Source organism: Physcomitrium patens, chromosome 9, assembly GCF_059467195.1.
Source record: "Physcomitrium patens ecotype Gransden chromosome 9, ASM5946719v1, whole genome shotgun sequence".
NCBI classification, from domain to species: domain Eukaryota; kingdom Viridiplantae; phylum Streptophyta; class Bryopsida; order Funariales; family Funariaceae; genus Physcomitrium; species Physcomitrium patens.
Genome location: NC_143418.1, coordinates 468,247 through 489,139, shown reverse-complemented (window position 1 = coordinate 489,139; position 20,893 = coordinate 468,247). Strand labels below are relative to the sequence as shown.

Here is a 20,893-nt window from a genome sequence, read left to right as displayed (position 1 = left end):
CAAATCATTTTTTCATTACAATTCCATATATATATCAATTCAAATCTTTATTTTAAAATTTATAAAAAATACATTAATCTACTTTTAGAATGCTAAATTGAAGCATTTTTTGATACAACTTTCCAATTTTTAAAAAATCTATTTGAAATGGATCCAAAAAAAATCCTAGATAATTATGTCATTTATTTCATGTAAGAAAAAAAATACATTCCACCTCATATTTTCTTCTTAGAACCTTAAGACTTATTTTTCTTAGCACAATGCTAACTTAAGGAGATTTTTCAATTTCATCTAACCAAAAATTGAAAAAATCCATCCTCTCATCTTTTCTCCTAAACTTAAGGTGCCCAAAAGAAAGACAGTTGCATTGTAACACTTCTCATCTCTTAAAAGCTTGACCACTACACACAAATACAACAAATAATATACATAGAGTAAATGGAATTAAACCGTCAACATTTTTCATCTCGTCAGCGACAACACCATTGGGAACAGAGCAGGAAGGGAACAAGCTCCCTCATGTACGAATAAAGGGAACATAGAAAAGTCAAGTACTAGAACTTTCCTGCCACGACTCCAATTGTCCACCACTTTGTCACCCAGATATTCACATAATGCAAGCAGCCACGTCAGACAGAGAAAAACACGTGGAGGCGGCATACGACGTCCATGTAGCTACCTACCCAACTGGGGGGAGGGGTTACTTTCCAACTCTGGGAATGGCCACCTCGCTGGCTGGCTCAGGGAGTTCAGCGCGACGCTGCCGCTTTCGCACCCTGGTGCTGCGACAAAAACCTGTCTTCAGTGCTCGATTGTGTTCCTTTTCCGTGCCGTATCGGACACCACTGAGATCCACCCCTTACTCTCCGTGATTCTCCGGTCAGATTGGTGGTCGGATCTCTGGATTTGAGCTCAATTTGAGGGAGAGGGGGCTTGGGTGGGAGTTTGAGCAGGGCAGAGCAGGGTAGAGTGAAGGAGGGAGCTCTGCGCGCGTTTGAGATTTGTTGACGTCGAGATGGCGGACTTTGGCGGAGGACCAGACGAGGACAAGAATATTACGATATGGAAAATTAAGAAACTCATCAAGGCCTTGGAGTCGGCTCGCGGCAATGGAACGTCCATGATTTCGCTCATCATGCCTCCTAGGTGTGTTTCGGGTTGCGGATTGTGTGTGAGCGAAGGAGCAACAGAGAGAGAGAGAGAGAGAGAGAGAGAGAGAGCGAGAGAAAGAAAGAGGTGTGAGTTTAGGCAGTCTCTTGAGGAATTTGTGGTATTCATACAAGGCGGTGATGGTGTTCTTGGTGCGCTAATCTTTGCATATCTTATTGTAGCGAAATTATGCATTTCGGATTATTGATTGGAGGGTTTGGTATGGTGGTTGTGTTTTAGGGATCAAGTTTCCCGGGTGACTAAGATGCTCGGAGACGAGTTTGGGACAGCTTCCAATATCAAGAACAGGGTGAACAGGCAGTCCGTGTTGGGAGCCATCACGTCTGCGCAGCAAAGGCTGAAACTGTACAACAAGGTGCCCCCAAACGGGCTGGTGCTGTACACAGGCACAATTGTGACGGACGATGGCAAGGAGAAGAAGGTGCATATACATGGGATGTATTTTGTGTGCATTGGATGTCGGGTGTGCGTGGGGATTGTGGAATGGTGAGGTCGGGGTGGAGTGTAGCGTGAGAGGAGGATGGTGAGGATGAAGTGTGGGAAGGGGATTGAGTGGAAGATGGTTGGTGGTGCAGGTGACGATCGACTTCGAGCCGTTCAAGCCCATCAATGCATCGCTGTATCTGTGCGACAACAAGTTCCACACGGAGGCGTTGAACGAGCTGCTGGAGTCGGACGACAAGTTCGGGTTCATCGTGATGGACGGAAACGGGACGCTGTTTGGGACTCTGAGCGGGAACACGCGCGAGGTGCTGCACAAGTTCACGGTGGATCTACCGAAGAAGCACGGTCGTGGAGGGCAGTCGGCGCTGCGTTTCGCTCGGCTGCGGATGGAGAAGAGGCACAATTACGTGCGGAAGACGGCGGAGCTGGCGACGCAGTTCTACATCAACCCGGCGACGAGTCAGCCGAATGTGTCAGGTAGGGGGGATGGGGGATGTGAGTGGGAGTGGGGCATGTGTGCATGTGGAGTGCGGGGTTTAAGGAGTGATGGCGAAGAGAGAGAGAGAGAGAGAGAGAGAGAGTGTGGTGGTGATATTGAGGGTTGTGTGTGTGTGGAGCGTAGGGTTGATTCTGGCGGGTTCGGCGGATTTTAAGACGGAGCTGAGCCAGTCGGACATGTTCGATCCTCGGCTGCAAGCGAAGGTGCTGAACGTAGTGGACGTGTCGTACGGGGGGGACAACGGGTTCAACCAGGCGATCGAGCTGTCGGCGGAGATTCTGGCGAACGTAAAGTTCATACAGGAGAAGAGGCTGATCGGGAAGTACTTCGACGAGATCAGTCAGGACACGGGGAAGTACGTGTTCGGGATCGACGACACGCTGAAGGCTCTGGAGATGGGGGCGGTGGAGACATTGATCGTGTGGGAGAACTTGGACACGAACCGATACGTGCTGAAGAACGCGGTAACTGGGGAGATCGTGATCAAGCATCTCACCAAGGAGCAAGAAGCGGACCAATCCAAGTATGACATTTTTTTCTGTGGCTGGTTTTCGTAACTTGTGTTGTGTAGGGAAGGCATGCACTGTGCAGTTGGTATTGGATTTATTGTTTTCTGATGTGTCAACGAAAGTTATTGATGTACAGTTTTTTTAATCATATTTGAATTTGTCGTGTGTACCTGTTACAGAACAATGATTTTTATGTATCGTTCTCATTTTTAAGTTGAATCTTCTAGGTCAGATTTGATTAGGAAGATAGGGTGTTTTAAGCTTCTGGTGGACATCGTGTGTACCTAATTTTTGCTACACGTTGTTTACATTACGTTATGGTTGATACCTGCAGCTTCAGGGTGTCAGAGTCTCAGGCAGAGTTGGAGGTTCAGGAAAAGTTGTCACTTTTGGAGTGGCTTGCTAATGAGTACAGGAGTTTCGGTTGTGCGTTGGAATTTGTTACGAACAAGTCTCAGGTATTTAACATATTTTTTGGTTGTGGGATGTGACCTTATCCATCGATGTGTCATAGAATAAGGGTAAGAAGTCTTTCTGCTGATGATATTTGTTTTGATTGTATGTTATCTGAAATGAATCTGGGCGGCGTCGGTGCTGAAGGTTCGGTGTGTAATCTTTAAATGTGTATCTTGTTCTGTCCTACAGGAAGGGTCACAGTTTTGTCGAGGATTTGGAGGATTCGGTGGAATTTTGCGTTATCAACTTGATATGCGCACGTTTGACGAATTATCAGACGGAGATTACGATGAGGATTTTGATGAGGATTATTAGATGAACATATGCGATTAGTATGACCTCAAGAACTCCAATTTAGGCTGCAATTCAATGGAAAATTATTTCTACCAAATTTACCTTGCACTAGGTTACAAAGACGGTCACGGTGGATATATTTTCATCTCAGTGGGTCTAGGATGTAATTATAGTAAGCATTTGGTGGGAGTTGTGACCAAGCTCCATTGTTAGCACGTATGCTCTTGGCACAACTTTTTACGGGTAATCCTCGGTAGCGGGATGTGAGCTGAAGTTGTGTTCTGCAAACTTGTACAGAATAGAGTAAGTAGGAAGATTGCAAGAGTGGCGAGTAGGCAATGTGTGCACCCTCAAAATGGAGGTGCATCCTCAGAAATTTTGTCTCAAAGTTCGGGGATTAGTTCAAGGCACTGGTAACTGTTCTGGTTGCTTTGAGGCTACATTGCTGTATATTGCCCATGAGATCTTGATTTCTGCGGCCAGAGTGAACGAAGCACACGTAGTGTACAATTTGTGCAAACCCTTTCAGTTGAGAGCTATCTATAGCCCAACTTCAGATAATTTAATAACTTTGATGATTTCTCTCTATTAAGTATTTCAATGATATGTATTTTTGGAATACAAATTCATGAGAAAGTACTCGTTGTAGTTACTGAATCAAACAAAACTTCTGAAATGATTGACTTAAAGAAAATAACTTATGCAATATTGAATTTCAATTAAGATTTCTTTAATCTTCGCTTGCATACCTGAATATATTTCATTCCAAGAATAGAATGTAAATTACCTTATATTACACTCTACGTGGATAGTTTTTTTTATATTTTATTTTTCCATTTTTATACAACGATTTTCACAAAACGAATAAAACATACATTTCCATACGAAATCATCCAAGCATAATTTCTTAGGCTACTTCAATTTTAACATGCTAGGTTTTGAGAATAGATAATGTATTGATACATTCCTGCAGTCTATGGTATTCCACAACTCGAAACTTTTACTGATCACGAAGAGCATTCTAGGTCCATGACCAGAATTGCACAATAATAGCCAAGTAAATTTGACTCTCAACTCCCTAAGAACATTTCTCGCAAACTCAACTCATCAACAACTTACTAGAAAAAGAATCACAATAACTATATGAAATTAAAAAAATGCTTGAGCTGCAGGGTTATTTGACTCGAGACCTGTGCGAATCAGGAAAGCGTTCAAATGATTTCATGCTGATTGTTGGACAAAATATCACAATTCAGCTTTGAGCTCATCTGTCCATTTCCCAAGTATTTCATTTTCTAATCCACACATGGTTACCACGTTCTCGGTCCTGTATCATGTATTTTGTATGCAGGTGACTATGATCACAGCAAGCACCTCTACGACCTGCTCAGCTTCGCTAGCCTGGATGAGGGCACTGTGCAGAAGGATCTTTATAAAATCTGTAAAACAGCCTGAATATCTAGAAATCCTGGTTCAAGTACCCACGCATTGCTGTGACCGGAAGTTCGGATGTGCGAGGAGTCGTACCACAAGCTCTTCAAACCTGCGTGAACCTGGTCCAGGTCTCAATAAAGTGGGATCTCCTCGAACTCCACACGGATCGTCATTTAAGCCTATACACCAACCACCCGGAGTGAATTCATTCATTCTCCGATTAAGTATTTCTCTGTCAATTTTATCCAACACTGCACTGCCCTTGTCGAATTTCCGGGCAAAAGGTGCGCCGCTCTTGGTCATGTTGCGATAGAAAGTAAAGGAGAGGGTTATTGGGTGTTGCCGGGGAGGATTGTGCCATGCGATGAAGTGCAGATCATGATTGACAGTTGTGTTGCGAAATTCTCTGCTGTTGCATATTACAGTCTGAAAGTAGCCTTCAGGGGACGACAAAAAGTTTGTATAATACATCAATGCCGTGCGTGGGAGGTTGTCCCAACCCACATTGCAATACTCCATGAATGAGCGTGTTAGTGCGATCCATGCTGAGCCTGCAAAAAGGACCAGCAACAGTCAAATTCGGACCTTATGAGTACCTTCACTACGTGTGGCATACCAATCTCCGAACATGACTCATTATGTAAACTAAAATTCGCACCTGTCAACAAAAAGTACACAGAAGCGAGAAAAATGTTGTGTCCAATGCTAAAATGAAAACATTGGCATCAATGGTGTATATATAAAGCTACTTGGAAACTGTTGGGCTCATCCAGGATTCATTTAAAAGTTGACTTTCAGAGGGAAAATAAATTAAGCCCAGCACGAGAAGCCACACCTGTAAACAAACGAAATGCAGATGGTGAGGCCCGCTTCTGTGTAGTCCAATAGATGTTAGTTTTTTTTTTTTGATACAGTCCAGGGTCCATGATGATGGGCCTCGCTCGCTGGAACCTGCAATTATGTAAACCAAGTATACGTGTCATTCAGAATTCACGGTGATGCCTGGTAGAATCCAACACCAACAATCAGTGTGTGCTCAATACGGACATTGTTGCACAAAGAACTGAAAATTGCAACTTTGAAGTATATTAAACACACTCTGAACGCAAACTGGACTACACAGGGGAATGCACGAGAATATAACATATATAAGACGTCATTATTTAGTCCAAATAAGGCTCAATGCTTAAACCAGGAACTACCTGCTTACGAGGTTAATTGCCTGATGAAATTTCGTCAACAAATAGGTCGAGATTTTTAAGTCAGATACAAAGATGTTCTACTTACTCTTTCCAACCTAAAGCACTTGTATGCTCGATGAAATTGAGGTCCTTTGGCAAGTATGAGAAAACGTGAAGAAGATCTGCATTCACAGTGGACGAGTTCAACAAGGGTATTCCAGATGGTGACATCAGGTATGAGTGATGCCATGAAGTATTCGAGGTGATTGAAAAAGTGTGGGGTACCAACACGTTTTCAAAGAAGCTAATTTTCTATGTAATTGATGAATAAACAATGATCCCAATAGATTACTCAAGCAACTGCGAAGAGGAGAATAGGCACCATAAATAACGAAAGGAAAAACACAAACATTGAAGCCAAGAGAAATACAACTCACCATCTTGAGTGACCAGAGGATAGTCCGATGCGCTCAGATTAATGAACCAATCCCAATCCTTGGCTTTTCTGAGCAAGATAGCGGCTCCATGTAACGTTGCAGCGACCATTGTTGGTCCTCTGTATGTCACCAAATTAGACTTCCCAATCACGAATACATTCATCACCTCTTCGTACACGAGCTGTTTCTTCACATGCCACACCAACTCCGCGCGTTCACGCATGGGTGCTTCAAGATCCAAGTGGAGAAGATAATAATTGTGGGGGTGGTACAAGGCCCGAAGTAATCGTTGCATCCGGCGACCGTCACCTTTAGTGCCTGATATCAAGTACGCAAGCTTGGGTGGAGGCGGCAGGATAGCCATTGTCCTATTGTTGGTAATCTCTAGAGTACTTTGAAGCTGATTAGAATATCTGCTTCGTTGCACCGAGAGAACAGGTTGATAGCCACGGAATCCCCATGTGAGATTTGCTAGTAGTAGGAGTGCAATAGAGATCATGGCACTGGCCAACAATGACAGAATCCATCTCTGTTCCATGTTGGACACAGAAAGCGATACTTGCATCAGCTTCCTCATCTCATACGCAGCCTTCTCAGCACTTCTAGAGAATCGTGACGATGTAGGCAACCTGCTCTGAGACAGAGAACCTACTCTCATCATTTTCTAAGGGCAGTCCCAGCGGGAACCAGTCGCCAACAAGGACCTGAAGTAAGCTCTGTAGAGCAATTGAGGTGAAATGAAACAGAGACTCTTTGTAGCCAAAGCAACCCTACAACCACATGCTTTTTTTTCGGAGTCAAAAACTCTGAAGACAATTCATGAGGTTTCGGTTTCCAAAGCGAAATTCTAGCGTTCATCACGTGTCAGCTTGCATAGCATCATAGTGAACGCAACGTTTCGAGGACAACCGCAGATACTCTGGGCTCGAAAAATCTCTGAATCCTGAGATGCATTGATCAATGCAGATCACAAACCTAAAGCACTCTCCTACCAATGGATCTAACTCAAAACTTGTGTTCACCAGTTGGTGTACCGAGTGACGAAAAGACTGCAATCCATCTCATAATATACACAGGAGAGTTCTTGAAATCAGCATTCTAGCTGTATAGTATAAGGTGTGATCCGAGGCGCATTGAACATCGGAGCAAGATCCCAGCTGGATTACATTCAAGTGCACATTGAGAATGGCTCCACGAGACTTGCTACACCCCAAATTTACAACTCTGTCTCTGAAAGCCAAACATCACTATTCAATTCCTTGGGCTTACATTGCAGTCGGTTCAAGTTTTGAAGCAGATTCAACAGAATCATACAGGGGTGGCCTTGCTGCACATTATCCGAAAAAAAACGACACAATAGCACATTCCCTAAATGAGAACCCATTTCTCCTCGCTATTCCGAAATCCCACCTAACCTATCCCTCGCATCTCCGCCGTATCTGTACGTCAAGATTCTCACAATTCGCCACTGAATCGCGGACTCAATGAAACCCAACTGCGAGGAATAGATCCTTTACGACGCATTCTCTGACTCCTACAACAACCGCCGCATTTTGCAGAGCGATTCTAGGAGACAGAGGAGAACGTCGGCCTCTGCCAACGCCACCAACGCCACCAACTCCAACAACTCCCACTATCACCACCTACAATTGCCCGACCCACATGATCAAGCCAAATTATCATGCAAAACCACGTGCACAGAAATTGCTCAAATAAAGCAGAAGAAGAGGACCAAAAAATCATGTTGATAGCGCGAAATGTAGGTCGAGTGGGCGCCAAATCCGCGACCGAAGTGCGTGCCGAATGGTAGGGGTAGGGGCAGGGGCAGGGGCAGGGGATCTATTCTTCAGATAGATCTACGGCAATACGTGCCCTATGCTATTGAAGTTCGAGTTGGATGATATGGAATGTGCCTCAATGACTCCGTCGCACCTTCCTTCCCCGGCCATAACACCAGACGAATGGGAATTTTTTCCACCTACTACTATTTGGATTGGGTGGTTGGTTCTAAATTAGAAACTAACTGAACTCGATTCCTGTTGCGGTGGGCGTCTCCAAGTTTTCATTTACGTGTGAACCTTGCTTGAATCGCTTGGGGGGAGGCAAAGCCGCTTTCAGAGATAAGCAACTTGCAATCAGCTACGGCTCTTCTTGTCTTCCCAAGTCAAAGATCTACATTGGAACTCAACGGCAAGCGCCGTTACTGCCGATGCTTCCGCTATGGATCTATGAGTCTGTTTGGTATGAGTCGCATTGCACGATAGTCAGTTTCACTCTTCCGGGATTCCTCATCTCCAACTTCATGATGTAGAGCACGTTAGATTACGATCTGCGATTATCAATGCAATCACTATTGCCATAACTATGTTGGGTTATTTCAATAAAGATGTTCCAGGAGAGGGAACAACCTCTGGAAAAATTTGTCATTGATCAACCAAAGTGAGGTGCATACATTCACCCAGTGTACCATGAATGCTTCCGCTTGAAATTGCGAGGCGGATGTAAACCACTCTCCATTCAAGCTTTTTGTTTCAGCCAGAAACCGCTTTGATTTGCATTACAACGCCTCTAGAGGCTTGCATCACGCAATAGAATTAAAATGTATGTCATCAACTCATTGGGTTTCATATTACGAGTATCACGGAGGAGCTGGTACATCAGATTTATTACTTATCAATACCCTCCACAAACATCCAAGACCTCTAAGTCATAACATGAAAAGGATAACAAAAAGAATTGGAACGTCAAGAAAATTTGTACTGAATCATGTTCAGTCTTCACTGTCAATGAGACAAGTCGGCTAGAGATTCTGTCTGCACCAGGAGCCTGAGAACGACCGTGTTTAGGCAATCTCTCAATATTGGAGATTACACCTGAAGTATCAGCAAATAATCCCTACAGCCTTTTTGCCCTATTTATCTGCGTAGATTGCGCACGAAGTCTTCCCGTTGTGTCCTGCGAAAAGAATATGTTCAGCTTAGAGACCTTGTTTCCTGAATCTCTGCCATGATCGTTAGCGCCAGTCAATCTTGCGCAGAATTCTGAGAAATAGATTCGAGTCGTCCCCACAGCCAAGTTTGTAGAAAGCCTGACTATGTGCATTGCTGCAGGCGTAAGGCCCATCATCCCTGCAGAATTAGGGCGTCTGGAGTGCGGTGATTCCGATTACCAAGAATCTCGTATGCTTCTACGGAGTGTACCGAGGACTGCATTTAAGTAGTATGAAGAGAATCACTAGACTGTGCAGTCCTTGCCGTCATAGGGAAAGAATGTTAGGGTTTTCAGCGTTCCTCGAGAGGTCGAATTGCAATTCCAAGTTCACGGAATGGCAGGTTCGAAGGTAGACTTTCGCCGTGACCTGAACCTTTGTTACTTGTAGAGGAGGATGCCACAAAAGGTGCTGCTGAATCAGCTAAGGTATTGGGATCTGGCAGAGATGGAGGGTCTTCGTGAAGAGTATCAACCTCAGAAGTGGCCTCCGAGACGGAGTCGTCGGTGTAGCCTACCATGGATTTCTGAGGGACTCCCTGGAACTCCCTCCTGCGCCGGGCATATCGTTTCTGTCCCCTTCTCTGTGGGCTTCCAGCTGGAGAGAAAGCACCGACAGGGGTGCCCATTCCTTCCCTGTATGTGCCCACCCCTTGCTCCGCTCCACAATCGTCATCTCTTGTCCGCCGAGAAAAGCTTGCCTTAGCAAGCTCCCTCAACATCCTCAGCTCCTCAGTTTTGTTGTCCTTGCTCGAACCTTTTGATTTCTTTCCCTCGATAGCTCTCTTACTGCTCCACGTTTTCTGAGCTTCTTCTTGTCGAAGTTCCCCTGAGGGTGGACCACTGTCTCCATCCCTTGATTTACCTCGATAGGATCTGGGATCGATAAACGCTGGCGATTCAGGATGGTACAGAGAGATAAAAGCTCCAGGAGTTGTGGCGATTTCCAGTGGGCTGCCCAGGTGGGCTGTGCTATCTTGTATATGTCTTTCCAGCGTACCCCGTGGCGCATTTTCTCCTTTGATGGATCGTGAGGAAGAAAGCTGGGGTGCCGTTCCAGTCGGAGGTGGCGGAGGGAAGTTTATGAATCTTGACCATGTGAAACGCGGCATGAATGGGATTATAATGCCTCCTGCAAATTTGTTTGAAAGGGTTCAGAAAATGAAGACACAATCTGGAGGAATCGACGAGTACTCGTCGACGTTGAGGTACGGTGTAAAGCCGAGCGCCACAATTGCCTTTCTCATGGTACTCACGTTTCATAATGAGGCCTAAGAACTACACATAGGATTCTTTACTTGAACAAACGATCACTCACCTGCTAGCATTTTGAGGCCCTCCTTCAGAGAAGGCTCTTGTATTGTTGACAGATGCAAAAGTTGCTTCATGATTGCGTACCATTCATTCACCAGCTCCGCCACAAAACTGATGAGCAGGAACGCAATCATCAGAATTCCAATGGCGAAATGGTTCTCTGTTGGGTCCCCTTTAGCGAGCAGCGCTAAGGCCATTGAGAAAACCCCCACTTCACAGAGTAGAGAGATGGTTTCAACTAGTTGTACACTTCTTTTTCTGTAAGGCTTGACCAGCACGAGGTACAAGAGCTGCACGAGATGGATCCCAAAGACCAGCCCAGTTTGGCTCCAAGATTGATCTGACCGCGGATACGCCCCAAACAGCACGCCAAGAGCGATTCGTCGAGAAAGGTCCAGCAGGATGTAAGCTGCTCGAGCACAGCCCACTGCCTGATTGAAACAAGATGCCTCCACTTCATCACTATCATTTTCATCGGTGTCAACGCTATCAACGATGTTGCCTATTCCATCCCTCGTGCTGTTGTTGTTGTTGTACTTGTGAGCAATTTCCACAGCGATGATCCTGGGAGGGCCTTTGCGATCCTCAAAGAATAGCCCGTACCTCGGCAAGAACGTCAGTGCGAGACGACTCCTCCGAACCCACATTCCTGGAAATCCTGTGCCTGTGAGGTATGTTACAAGACCTCGGTTGGTTTGGATTTGAGAGGAGACATTGCTGTGATCCCGGGGACGGAATTCCTTATACTGTACTAGTGCTCGAAAGCAGACTCCGTGAACAACGAGAATTATCAAACAGAGCAAGAAAACTCCTGGGATTGAGAGCAGGAGGACACCAATTGCAATGCCAACAGTTGTGCCACCTGCATGGATTGGAGTGAATGAAACCATTAGAAAGTCATTTCTATCAATTACAACACCTGAAGAAGATTGACGCTGTTGTCTACATAGGGCATGGCTAATATGTTACACATGATGTATTGAAATACTGGACCGAAGAATGTTTTTTTTGCTGACCTCTGATGATGAATGCAGACGCTTGGCAGAGGCCAGGCATTACAAGAACCAAGAAGAAAAGCTCAGGCCGTGGAAAAATAAGAGCTCCTCGGAGAGATGATTTTGACCGTCTGCGTAGGAATTGCAAAACAAGTATGTGTAGGAGGCAAAAGCTTCCACCGACCACACAAATCCAGAAGATGTTCCTCTCGAAATCCTGCCATCTGCAACAGAATCAACAGACCGATTGCAAGGTGTGGGCAAAACCAAAGATGTCAACCACAAGGAGTGAAGGGTAGCGACTGTGGTTTGATCACCTATGATCAAACGTAGAACTGTTTGGCATGCGATTCTCACACTTCATTTTCCTCCGTCACAACAAATGCTATCACTCAGAAATTTGAGTAGTTCTTAGCTTACCCCGAATACTTTCTTTTCTTCATGCTGCTCATTCCTGGCCATGGATTCTGCAAAGTGAAGGAGTTCTAAAACTTAGGTGATCAACCTCGATAGCTACTGTAGATATTTCTCTCTGTAAATTAACTGGAAAAAAAAAATCCCTAGAAGCAAACAAAGCTTCGCAGCACGTTGACTGGAAACCATGTGCATTTACATGAGCTAGCCTAATGTGTTCTTGACAGGCTTAGATGTGATGACAACAGCATTGATCAAATGCAGTGTTTAGGAGCAGGACAAACATCAGATCCCGAAAACTTTACCGGTGGAGATCTTCAAAGAAAAGACGCAGGAGAGGGAGAGCCCTACCAGGAAATAAAGTTCGTAATCTTGGTGTTGAAAAGCGGGTCCATACATTGTCGTGTTGGTTCCCAGCATGCGTCCTCTATGAACAAGAGTTGAACCATAACTGGTTCCCGTTGCAAGTAATCGTCGTTTCCTTCCAAACGAGTTTCTAATTATCCTTGGGATGCTGGTCATAACCTCGTGCTCGATCTCAAATCCAGCGTTGGACATTTTCTGGTTATCTTGCCACGGGGTTCTCAGATGTGGTATCAGCCATTGCAGACCGTTAGTCACCTCCCGATACTCTATGGGAAGGCTCACAGATAACCAGTCTGACAGAGCAAAAATTTGAAGATGGCATGCCATGCCCTGCAACTCGCAACAGAGAGTTTACGTCAATGCTACAAGTTGCTAAACCTACAAAGTCTATTAGGCTTGTTTCTGAACATCCTAAATCCAAATCCCCTAATTAGGTCATTTTCTGTTGAACCACACACCATCCAATTACAAAAGAGGAACCGTTCATTGCTGCTGCTGTGACCAGTGACCACATAAACGAATACTCGGAAGGACCCACTATCAATGGCGTCTAGCATCTTCAAAGTCTCGCAGAAACAGAAACAGAAACAGAAACTACCACAGCACGTACCAAAAAGTTCCTTGATGGGTCATTTCTAATCGACCCAGGTTCTCCGTTAGATAAAGCCCCAACAGCCGCAAGAATTGTAGAGGAGACCGTAAGAACTCCCGACACGAAAGCAGTGGATAACAAACCCGCCGTTGTTAAGTAACACAGGCCAACTGAGACAGCTGGTGTTGTATCTGGCACATCAGGCACACCTTCAATCTTGCAGGCTTGAATTGTACTGAAATACTTTTCAAAGTTGCCATCACGCATTTAGTATCATCACGCATATAACTTAAGTTACATTTGCAAGCAAGCAAAGACATTGCTGCTTGGCAAAAGAAGCTTACAATGTCGCACTTGTAAAATGGATGACGCCAAGTTGGAGTTTCCCGCAACATCCACACATTGGCTTTCAGGCACAACGGCTGACACGACGTTGTCATCCACCGCATACACTTCCAGTGCATACGTGTTTTTTGATACTTCTCTAAAGCTGCAGCGGAGACTTGTGATCAGCAGCGGAATACTTATTTATCATTTATTTTTGTTTTCGTTATCATTTATCTCCTGGTTTTTTTCTAAATTGTGTTTTCTTGAGTATTACAACAATATCACATGATGCGTATTAGAGCGCTTTCTAATTAGGAGACTCGACGTGCAATAGATCTTCATGCACCTGCCTTGTCAATGCTCCCCCTGACACTAATACACCCGAAGAGTTGAATCCGAAGACAGCTTCTGTGAAAAGCACTTCAATGGGCACAATATGATTCTTCGTCTTTGCAGGAGAGGACGTGATGAGACGCACCTCTGGTCTCTCCATATCTGCATTTCAAAAACAACAACAAACAAATCGTGCATAATGTTTAGAGCACAAACTCAGCAGTTTATTAATTTGAAATAATATATCAATCTCAACCTTTGCAGCTGGGCAGATGTTGATGCAAAGAATTTTTCAGCTACACGATGAAGAAGAAAGACCCCCAATAATCGTTTATTAAGAAGTGATTAGGCTTTGAGACTGTACCATATAGAAATGTTGTACTGCTGATGCTCGGCACTAGTGTACCATACCTAGTGGCAACCACGTTGCCTGGAAGAGTTATGGTCACCACTGAAACTTTGCCGACGTTGCTCAGCTGCACAATTAGGACATGAATTTATGAATAGAGATAGTTTACTTGGGTACAATCTCCAAAGACTTTTCCACGGAAGTGATCTGCGTGTAAGAAAGTTGCTCTAAGAAATATGCCTCCTCTCTAGAAGTTGACACAATTCTTAGGCTATTCCAAGCCTTATCTCTGGAAGTTGACATGTTACTGTAAGAGAATACCAAGGCGCTTTAGCTTACCAGATAACCAAAACGCCGATTTGAAGCTGTTCTACGATGCGTTGCAGTGAGAACACCACTGCTCACATTCAGCAGACCCAACAGCCCTTCAGCAGTCGTGGTGATAGGCTCATTGAAGTCCAAATAGACTCTGAGATTGGAGGCTTTGTTAGTGACTTGAATCGTTCGATGTTCACTACCAATTGCAATATCGAAATCAGGAACAGCGGTCCACAAATTCACAATCGGTGCAGTTCGATCTGCAGACCAACAGCGAAAGCGAGTCAAAACCATCCATATTTTCAGTTTCAAACACATCAACATCTAACAGATAGTAGGCAGGATCACGAAAATCATGTTCCAGACCGACATTTTCGAATTTAAGGTAAAACTAGGAGAGCTTCATCGATGATTGCACATTTCGGAATCGAAGAAAACATACATTAAATTGGCGCTTACAAATCACTACTTGAAAGGAATTCCAAGAAAATATAGGTAGAATGTAAGGTCAAATCAAACCGAGTCTGCAATATTTAAGAATGTGGAAAGATCAATTCTGATACCATAGTGAATGACAAGCGAAGAATTCTCCTTCCTTTTGAACAGGTTTCCAGCTGCATCAGCACAAGCACTTCTCGCAAGCGCAACAACCACTCTGCCTCTTGGAACATCCCTGGAAAACTCGACAACCAAAGTGTATACTCGCCCCCTCTCTATTTCTTTCAGAGTGTAAGGGATAACAGTTCCCTCTCCGAACACCCGTAGCTGAGCAAGCCAGAAACCACAAGGTCAGGTACGTGACGTTCAAAACGAAATGGGTAACGCCAAGCTTAGCTGCTGGACACAAGCATTTCAAACTGATCAGTCCATATCTCCAGTTTCAGCACACGACTATTCACTCCATACATTTTCTGATCAACCCTACTTGGAATTTGTCAAACAAGCACTAGCTACAGAATCAAATTCGTTCCACCATGTACCTCACAAGAGCTGATGTTCGTGCAGACAAAGCCTCCTAAATTTTCACACTTTTCGCTAAAAGAAATGTTCACGGTAGCGTTCATTTCGTTTGAGTAGGAGCGACCTCCATCCAATACAGCCGTTGGAGGAATAGTGTCTACAGACATTACAAGAATAGCTTTGTGAGGGGCTAAGAAAGTCCAGAGGAAGGTTACATCGTAGCCTGCGAATGCAGCAACCCTACCAGAAGAAAGTAAAGCTGGATGGTAGAAGAAACAAGTGTTCGTTCCGATGCAAGGTGTGTGTCGGTTGATTAGGAAAGGCAGGTGTTTTCATGCCAACATGAATGAAAGCCAACTGGTCTGGTATTTCTGTGCTTACCCACAATCCAACTGAATTCTGATGATGCATGAGATCCATTCAGCACCTGTGCAAGTGCGGAAAAAACATGCTCGCCATCTGGTAAGTTTTGGAAGGAAGCTTGACCCCCGTGACAGTCTTGAAAGGCAGATTGATCTAGCTGCACACGCTCCCAACTGGCGTTGATACGGTGGCTTTTTCAACATGTAAAACATACTACCTCAAATGCTTTGTTCTGTTAGGAATTTCCCTGCTGTGGTTCGTAATTGACGAGTAGCTCGGAATTTTGCCATTAAATGCCGTCAGCTACCTCCTATGACACTAATTTCATGGAATCAAAGAATTATGATAATCCACTTACTTAGCATTAGTTACACAAGAACCACATTCAAGCATATATGCTTCCAAGTCTTACGAGTGCATCGATCTCGAAGCTTAATCCTAAATCAGTATGTAAATTTCAAAAAACCGACACACACCTTGCATCGGAACGAACACTGCTGATCAGTACAAGGATTGAAACCGTTTTTGTCCATTACATCGAAGCGGAATGTTGTGTTCCTGCTGGAAGAAATGCTCAAGGGCATCTCTGTGAAGGAGATCCTTAAGCTGCCTTGTCCATTCACGAGAACTGCACCAAGGGATGCCAGCAAAAATGCGTAATGCAACCACAGCGGGATCAATTTGCAGGTATCCATGAGCAGAGAGCTTGCGGAGCCTGTGTTCATACTTCTTCTGCTGGAGACGTTTTCCATGAGTGTCCTTCATCCAACTGCCGAGTCAAACACAAATGAAATGTTGAACCATAGAGGCATGCTGCAGTTGAGAGGCGGTGGTGCCGTAGACGAGAACAACGAACTGAAGCCAGAAGAAGCCATTCCCAGTATTGTATCATGTTGGCATAGTTGCTGAAAGCATGCGCACTCAGAAGCTGTAGATTCAGAGGGAGTAGAATCCCAGCGATGCAGAGCAAAGACCTACCAACTAGGAAGACTTCATTGTATATACTTCTACATTAGTACTAAAATCCACTCACGAGGCTTCAAAAGCCTTGGTAGCTTTGCCGACAATCTTTGAACAAAGATGTTGGAGCTGAAAGGCTTAATGTCCAACAATCCGAAGTGGCTGAAGGTAAATGTGGGTTCATTTTTCATCAATGTGAAGTCCTTCCATCTGGACCAAGGAATGCGGTGAAGTGTAGCTTCACCCAGTTGTTGCTAGAATCTCGATGGTGAAGGGTTAGAGTTGAGACGTCGAATCATAGGAAGAAGGAGAAGAAGAAGATGTCGTTCACAGCTATGTTTCTCTTCCAACATCTCTGCCCAGTTTGAAGTACAGCAGTAGAGAGAAAGAATGAAGGCCTCTCTCTCTCTCCCTCTCTCTCTCTCTCTCGAACAAGATTCAAACTCTTTGCTGCGTCACTCGGGAAATATATGTGTCGCTTCTTCTACTAATAGGTTGAAAAAGAGTGTTCAGAAGGGATTCAAACAAAAAGGCTTCCATAGCATCAATCCGCTGATGCCTCAGGTTTGTTTAGACGAGACATGTGATTCGTTTGCTGTGCAGATCAGTATACAAGTCTTTACCCCCTTGGTTTGCACCTGCAACATCAGCACGAAGACAACACCCACCTTTTCTTAGATTATAGGTACTTGAAGGTAGACATTTGTTTCCACAGTTGAGTGATATCTTCGGCCAGTCCATGTGCCAGTGTTCTGTTTCCCTCGCTCTAAAAAGCTCACAGAAACCTGGTCATTTCACATCGAAGCTTCGGTGACAGTTCAGTTTAGTTTTTTTACAACCACTCTTCGATCAGCAATGTCATAGGTCTACCAGCAATAACATGAAGTATCTTGGAAACAATCCATCCTCCACCAGAATAGGCATTTCAAGCAGAAGAAAGCTTTGTAAGTAACTTGCCGAAGTGCATAAAGCAACTTTTTGAATCCAAAATCTTCTAGCCCATACTATGTTTACATTAGCATCAGCCGGAACAGAAGCAAGTAAAAAAAATTACCCGCAAAACACCTCCCAAGATTCTTGCTAGGCATTGGAGTTTCAGAAATGATATACATGCGTTCACTAAAACCTGTGATTAAAATTTAAGCTTCAGGCGGAACAGCGCCTTGCTCTCAAGGAACCCATAATTTCCACAGAGATTTCAACTCCCCTATAAAAGAGATCTTTTTGAAAGGCTATGGGATCTCATGCATGGATAATGTGGTTTATAACCACGAAATTGAAATGAAACTCGACGTTGTGACAAGGCACATCGTTGCAAGGGTCCAAGGTATCGAAGGGAGAGATAAAGGTAAGACATCATCCGGATCGAAGGCCTCTATCCGCAACGTGGTGCCACTGTAGGAGGAGGAATTGTAATGACGTTGTACATAAGGAGATTAGGCAATGTGTCATCGAACAGTACGCAGAGCAGACGCTACCCTACCCAATAATAAAAACAAATAACAGGGAAATTCAACGTTGAATTCAACCTCTCTTCCAGTACACGCCCAGTAGATTAAATGCCGTGCGTAAACCAGGTCACAAGGTTTTCGCTCCAGCATTCTGGATGATGCAATCTGAGTAATTCTAGAGCTGTCGAGATCATGGAGAAAAAAACATCCTGACAAGACGGACTTCCTCACATAAAAACATCAGCAGCTTTTGACTTCATGGGTGGCACTAAACGAAACAGAAAGCACCTGAAAGCAACAGTTATGTGCCTACGCTACGGATAAAGCTTGTCAGCGACGTTGTACACCCCCCTCCCCCCACCTTAACGTACAATTATCATAGTTTCAGAGCCTTGGAAAATGCAACTCTGCAATGAAACCTCATTTGTCAATCACCTTCTAGCATGGGTGGACAGGGTCATCGACATGAAGGAGCTACGGCGTGGTTTTTAAGTGGCATTCAGCCTTCTGTTGTAGAAAAAAAGATCCTGTCCAGAACTGAGAAATGGGACGTTAGAAATCATCCACAGCTAAATCCTCCATACAAAGAGACACCACCTCATGACGTGTGAAACCTGGACCCAATAAATCCATAGCATTCACCTCCCTGGGTACTCAGAGCATAACTCACATGAGGAGTGAATAGAATGAAGATTGTCACCAGCGCATTAGTTTCGCACAAGAGAGCCGAACTCAGCTGTCTTACTTGGCACAGTCGAAAAAAACGGGTTTCTGATATTCACAAGCCGTGTCTTGGAATGAGAAAACTACCCAATGTGCTAGAAAACCAGAGCTGTTTCCGCAAGAGGAATCAATGGTCCAGACAGGAAGACACGTCGTCATGTCCTGGGCGCAACTTTCGACGCAGAGAGATAGAAGGAAGGAAGGGAGGGTGTGTGTATGGACTCACACATTAACTTTAACTAAGCTCACGCAAACCTTCTTCATCACCAACGAGAAAGATACTCTTACGTGAGTGACCTCACTTTGAAGATCCACCCTGCATTCTAGCTCAATTCCTGCAATGCACATCCCAATTTCGCATAAGGCAACGCGATTGTGCAACTGCAGTGTGCAGTTCCCCAAATATTTAGACGTACTGTCGCCGAAGTAAAAGTCCAATGCTAAAGCGGTTCAAACTTCTGCGCACCACAACAGCATCCCTTGAAACTGAATTTGAAAATGTACCTTGGCCATGTCCTCTTCGGCTACATGGTTGACTATCATCACTCCATCCCCCAACGTGTCTACTTTCTGCCAGTGCAGGGCCGTTGCGCGGAGAGAAACTCTATCTGTTCGAAGCGGAATTGGAGGACGAGAGATCAGCATGCTTCTTCGACCATCCGTCTGCAACCACTGTCGATTTTGCCCCTCTGGCCTCAGCAGCCTATCGCATATTCGAAACGTTTCAGATGGCGGCGACTGATGGATGAGAAAGGGGGGAAAGAGAGAGGAAGAGAGACAGTGCGGATTTACGCAAACCCTGCTGTTGAGGTCATAGCTCAGTAGGGCAACAAGCGAGTTGGTAGTCCTAGACTTCAAACTGATGTGCAGGTTTTAACCCAATTCGCCTCACTCGTCGCAATTTCCGACTCAGTTTCAATTGTTTGTTTATTTATACATTTATTTGTTGTGGGCTGTTGTGAATAAAATATTAACCTTCGCATTCGAAATTGAAGTACAGCGTCGAAGTGTGGGAAAACTCCAACGCCACCAGAATCGGTTACGAAGTAAGCATGGCTGCAAGGACCATAAAAAATCGCTGAAGTTCACGAATTTTGTAGTCACTGAGACTGGGGAGAGGAAGACTTACAATGACTGAAAATCCGGTTTCAAGTGTGGGAGCTGTACTGGTGAATTACCACTCTCTTGGTGTGCTATGGGCCCAAAATCCTTTGTACATGGACATCGATTGCATTGGCTATAAGTCTGGAAAGATCTTTGTCAAACGCCCCAAAAGCGTTTCACAGCTCACAGAAAGAAAAGAAAAAAGAAAAAAGAAAAAAAAAAAAAAAACGCACAAAAAAATATGCTTGTCAGTGGTTAAAACTCAGGCTAGACTCAAGCTTCCTCCTTGAAACCTGGCTGATGTTGTTGCTCCAATCTGGACTTTGCTCTTGAGTTTTCCGTTTTTTGTTGTTATATTTTTTACTGTGGACCACCCTCTCTCAAAGTGAATTCGATGCTTGAAAAGTCGTAAGAACTCGTCACTGCCATGCGGCGCAAGTAAGTCAGTAACCTAATTACTCCAACCACACAAAGACCAACCAGAGTGAGATCTTGCACTTGACGAGCGACGCAACAATAAAACCACAGCACCCCACCCCATGCAATCAATTTCCAGCTTGACTAGGTAATGAAACCCCATTGTGTCAATTGCTGTGTGTCTCCAACTGGCTGGCTGGCTGGCTGGCTGCTAGTACAGCGCTCACATGAAGTAGCGCAGCAGGATAACCACAGCGGTTGAGTCCAACTCTAGCCCCATCATCATGTGGGCGCTCTGACACCAACACGGCACAGCCAGGCTATGGCAGATCAGACCAAACCAGGCACAGCTCCCATTAACATCCCTTCCTCCCTGGGAGTGTAGTAACACCACCCCACCATAACATCCATCACCAGGTGGGGCAAAGGTTGGGAGTTTTGCAATTGGGTTCAGCCCTGTGTTACTAGGGGTGCTTGCTCACTTGCTTGCAGTCT

General features: G+C 44.7%; 3 protein-coding genes across 9 annotated transcripts; 1 reads left to right on the top strand and 2 right to left on the bottom strand.

Annotated features, from left to right (window-relative positions):
• The first annotated feature begins 719 nt into the window (after positions 1-719).
• LOC112286798 (eukaryotic peptide chain release factor subunit 1-3) lies at positions 720-3,960 on the top strand. Its single transcript, XM_024529078.3, has 6 exons — positions 720-1,146; positions 1,390-1,591; positions 1,746-2,091; positions 2,237-2,636; positions 2,957-3,080; positions 3,268-3,960. The coding sequence occupies exons 1-6, from the start codon at positions 1,016-1,018 to the stop codon at positions 3,391-3,393; spliced, it is 1,329 nt and encodes a 442-aa protein (XP_024384846.1). The 5' UTR covers positions 720-1,015; the 3' UTR covers positions 3,394-3,960.
• Positions 3,961-4,354: 394 nt separating this feature from the next.
• LOC112286797 (beta-glucuronosyltransferase GlcAT14B) lies at positions 4,355-8,931 on the bottom strand. Its single transcript, XM_024529077.3, has 4 exons — positions 6,425-8,931; positions 6,094-6,169; positions 5,642-5,757; positions 4,355-5,357 (listed from the first exon to the last, which is right to left on the bottom strand). Exons 1-4 carry the CDS (start codon positions 7,083-7,085, stop codon positions 4,846-4,848), a joined length of 1,365 nt encoding a protein of 454 aa, XP_024384845.1. The 5' UTR covers positions 7,086-8,931; the 3' UTR covers positions 4,355-4,845.
• A 97-nt stretch (positions 8,932-9,028) lies between these two features.
• Positions 9,029-19,789, bottom strand: LOC112286796 (uncharacterized). Of its 7 annotated transcripts, XM_090252808.1 has the most exons (18): positions 19,382-19,789; positions 19,104-19,212; positions 18,825-18,925; positions 18,590-18,691; positions 16,220-17,341; positions 15,762-15,900; positions 15,401-15,537; positions 14,984-15,185; positions 14,442-14,680; positions 14,118-14,229; positions 13,771-13,915; positions 13,438-13,583; positions 13,112-13,284; positions 12,487-12,831; positions 12,142-12,188; positions 11,743-11,945; positions 10,731-11,588; positions 9,029-10,544 (listed from the first exon to the last, which is right to left on the bottom strand). In XM_090252808.1, exons 5-18 carry the CDS (start codon positions 16,493-16,495, stop codon positions 9,706-9,708), a joined length of 3,861 nt encoding a protein of 1,286 aa, XP_090108934.1. In that variant the 5' UTR covers positions 16,496-17,341; positions 18,590-18,691; positions 18,825-18,925; positions 19,104-19,212; positions 19,382-19,789; the 3' UTR covers positions 9,029-9,705. The 7 variants fall into 7 exon arrangements, with proteins under 7 accessions (XP_090108934.1, XP_090108932.1, XP_090108936.1 ...); XM_090252806.1 differs by having other exon boundaries at positions 18,825-19,212; XM_090252810.1 differs by lacking the exon at positions 18,590-18,691.
• Between the last annotated feature and the right edge of the window lie 1,104 nt (positions 19,790-20,893).

What these genes read in the sequence shown, in the direction of transcription:
- LOC112286798 (XM_024529078.3), top strand. Translation starts at nt 1,016, where the DNA reads ATGGCGGACTTTGGCGGAGGACCAGACGAGGACAAGAATATTACGATA. An exon ending in GAGTCAGCCGAATGTGTCAG is followed by an intron (nt 2,092 to 2,236) that starts GTAGGGGGGATG and finishes TGTGGAGCGTAG; the next exon opens with GGTTGATTCTGGCGGGTTCG. An exon ending in TTGTTACGAACAAGTCTCAG is followed by an intron (nt 3,081 to 3,267) that starts GTATTTAACATA and finishes TCTGTCCTACAG; the next exon opens with GAAGGGTCACAGTTTTGTCG.
- LOC112286797 (XM_024529077.3), bottom strand. Translation starts at nt 7,085, where the DNA reads ATGATGAGAGTAGGTTCTCTGTCTCAGAGCAGGTTGCCTACATCGTCA. An exon ending in AGTGCTTTAGGTTGGAAAGA is followed by an intron (nt 5,758 to 6,093) that starts GTAAGTAGAACA and finishes ACATAATTGCAG; the next exon opens with GTTCCAGCGAGCGAGGCCCA. An exon ending in TGCATTTCGTTTGTTTACAG is followed by an intron (nt 5,358 to 5,641) that starts GTGTGGCTTCTC and finishes TCCTTTTTGCAG; the next exon opens with GCTCAGCATGGATCGCACTA.
- LOC112286796 (XM_090252806.1), bottom strand. Translation starts at nt 16,495, where the DNA reads ATGGAAAACGTCTCCAGCAGAAGAAGTATGAACACAGGCTCCGCAAGC. An exon ending in AGAATTCAGTTGGATTGTGG is followed by an intron (nt 15,538 to 15,761) that starts GTAAGCACAGAA and finishes TAATGTCTGTAG; the next exon opens with ACACTATTCCTCCAACGGCT. An exon ending in ATCGGCGTTTTGGTTATCTG is followed by an intron (nt 14,230 to 14,441) that starts GTAAGCTAAAGC and finishes CTAATTGTGCAG; the next exon opens with CTGAGCAACGTCGGCAAAGT.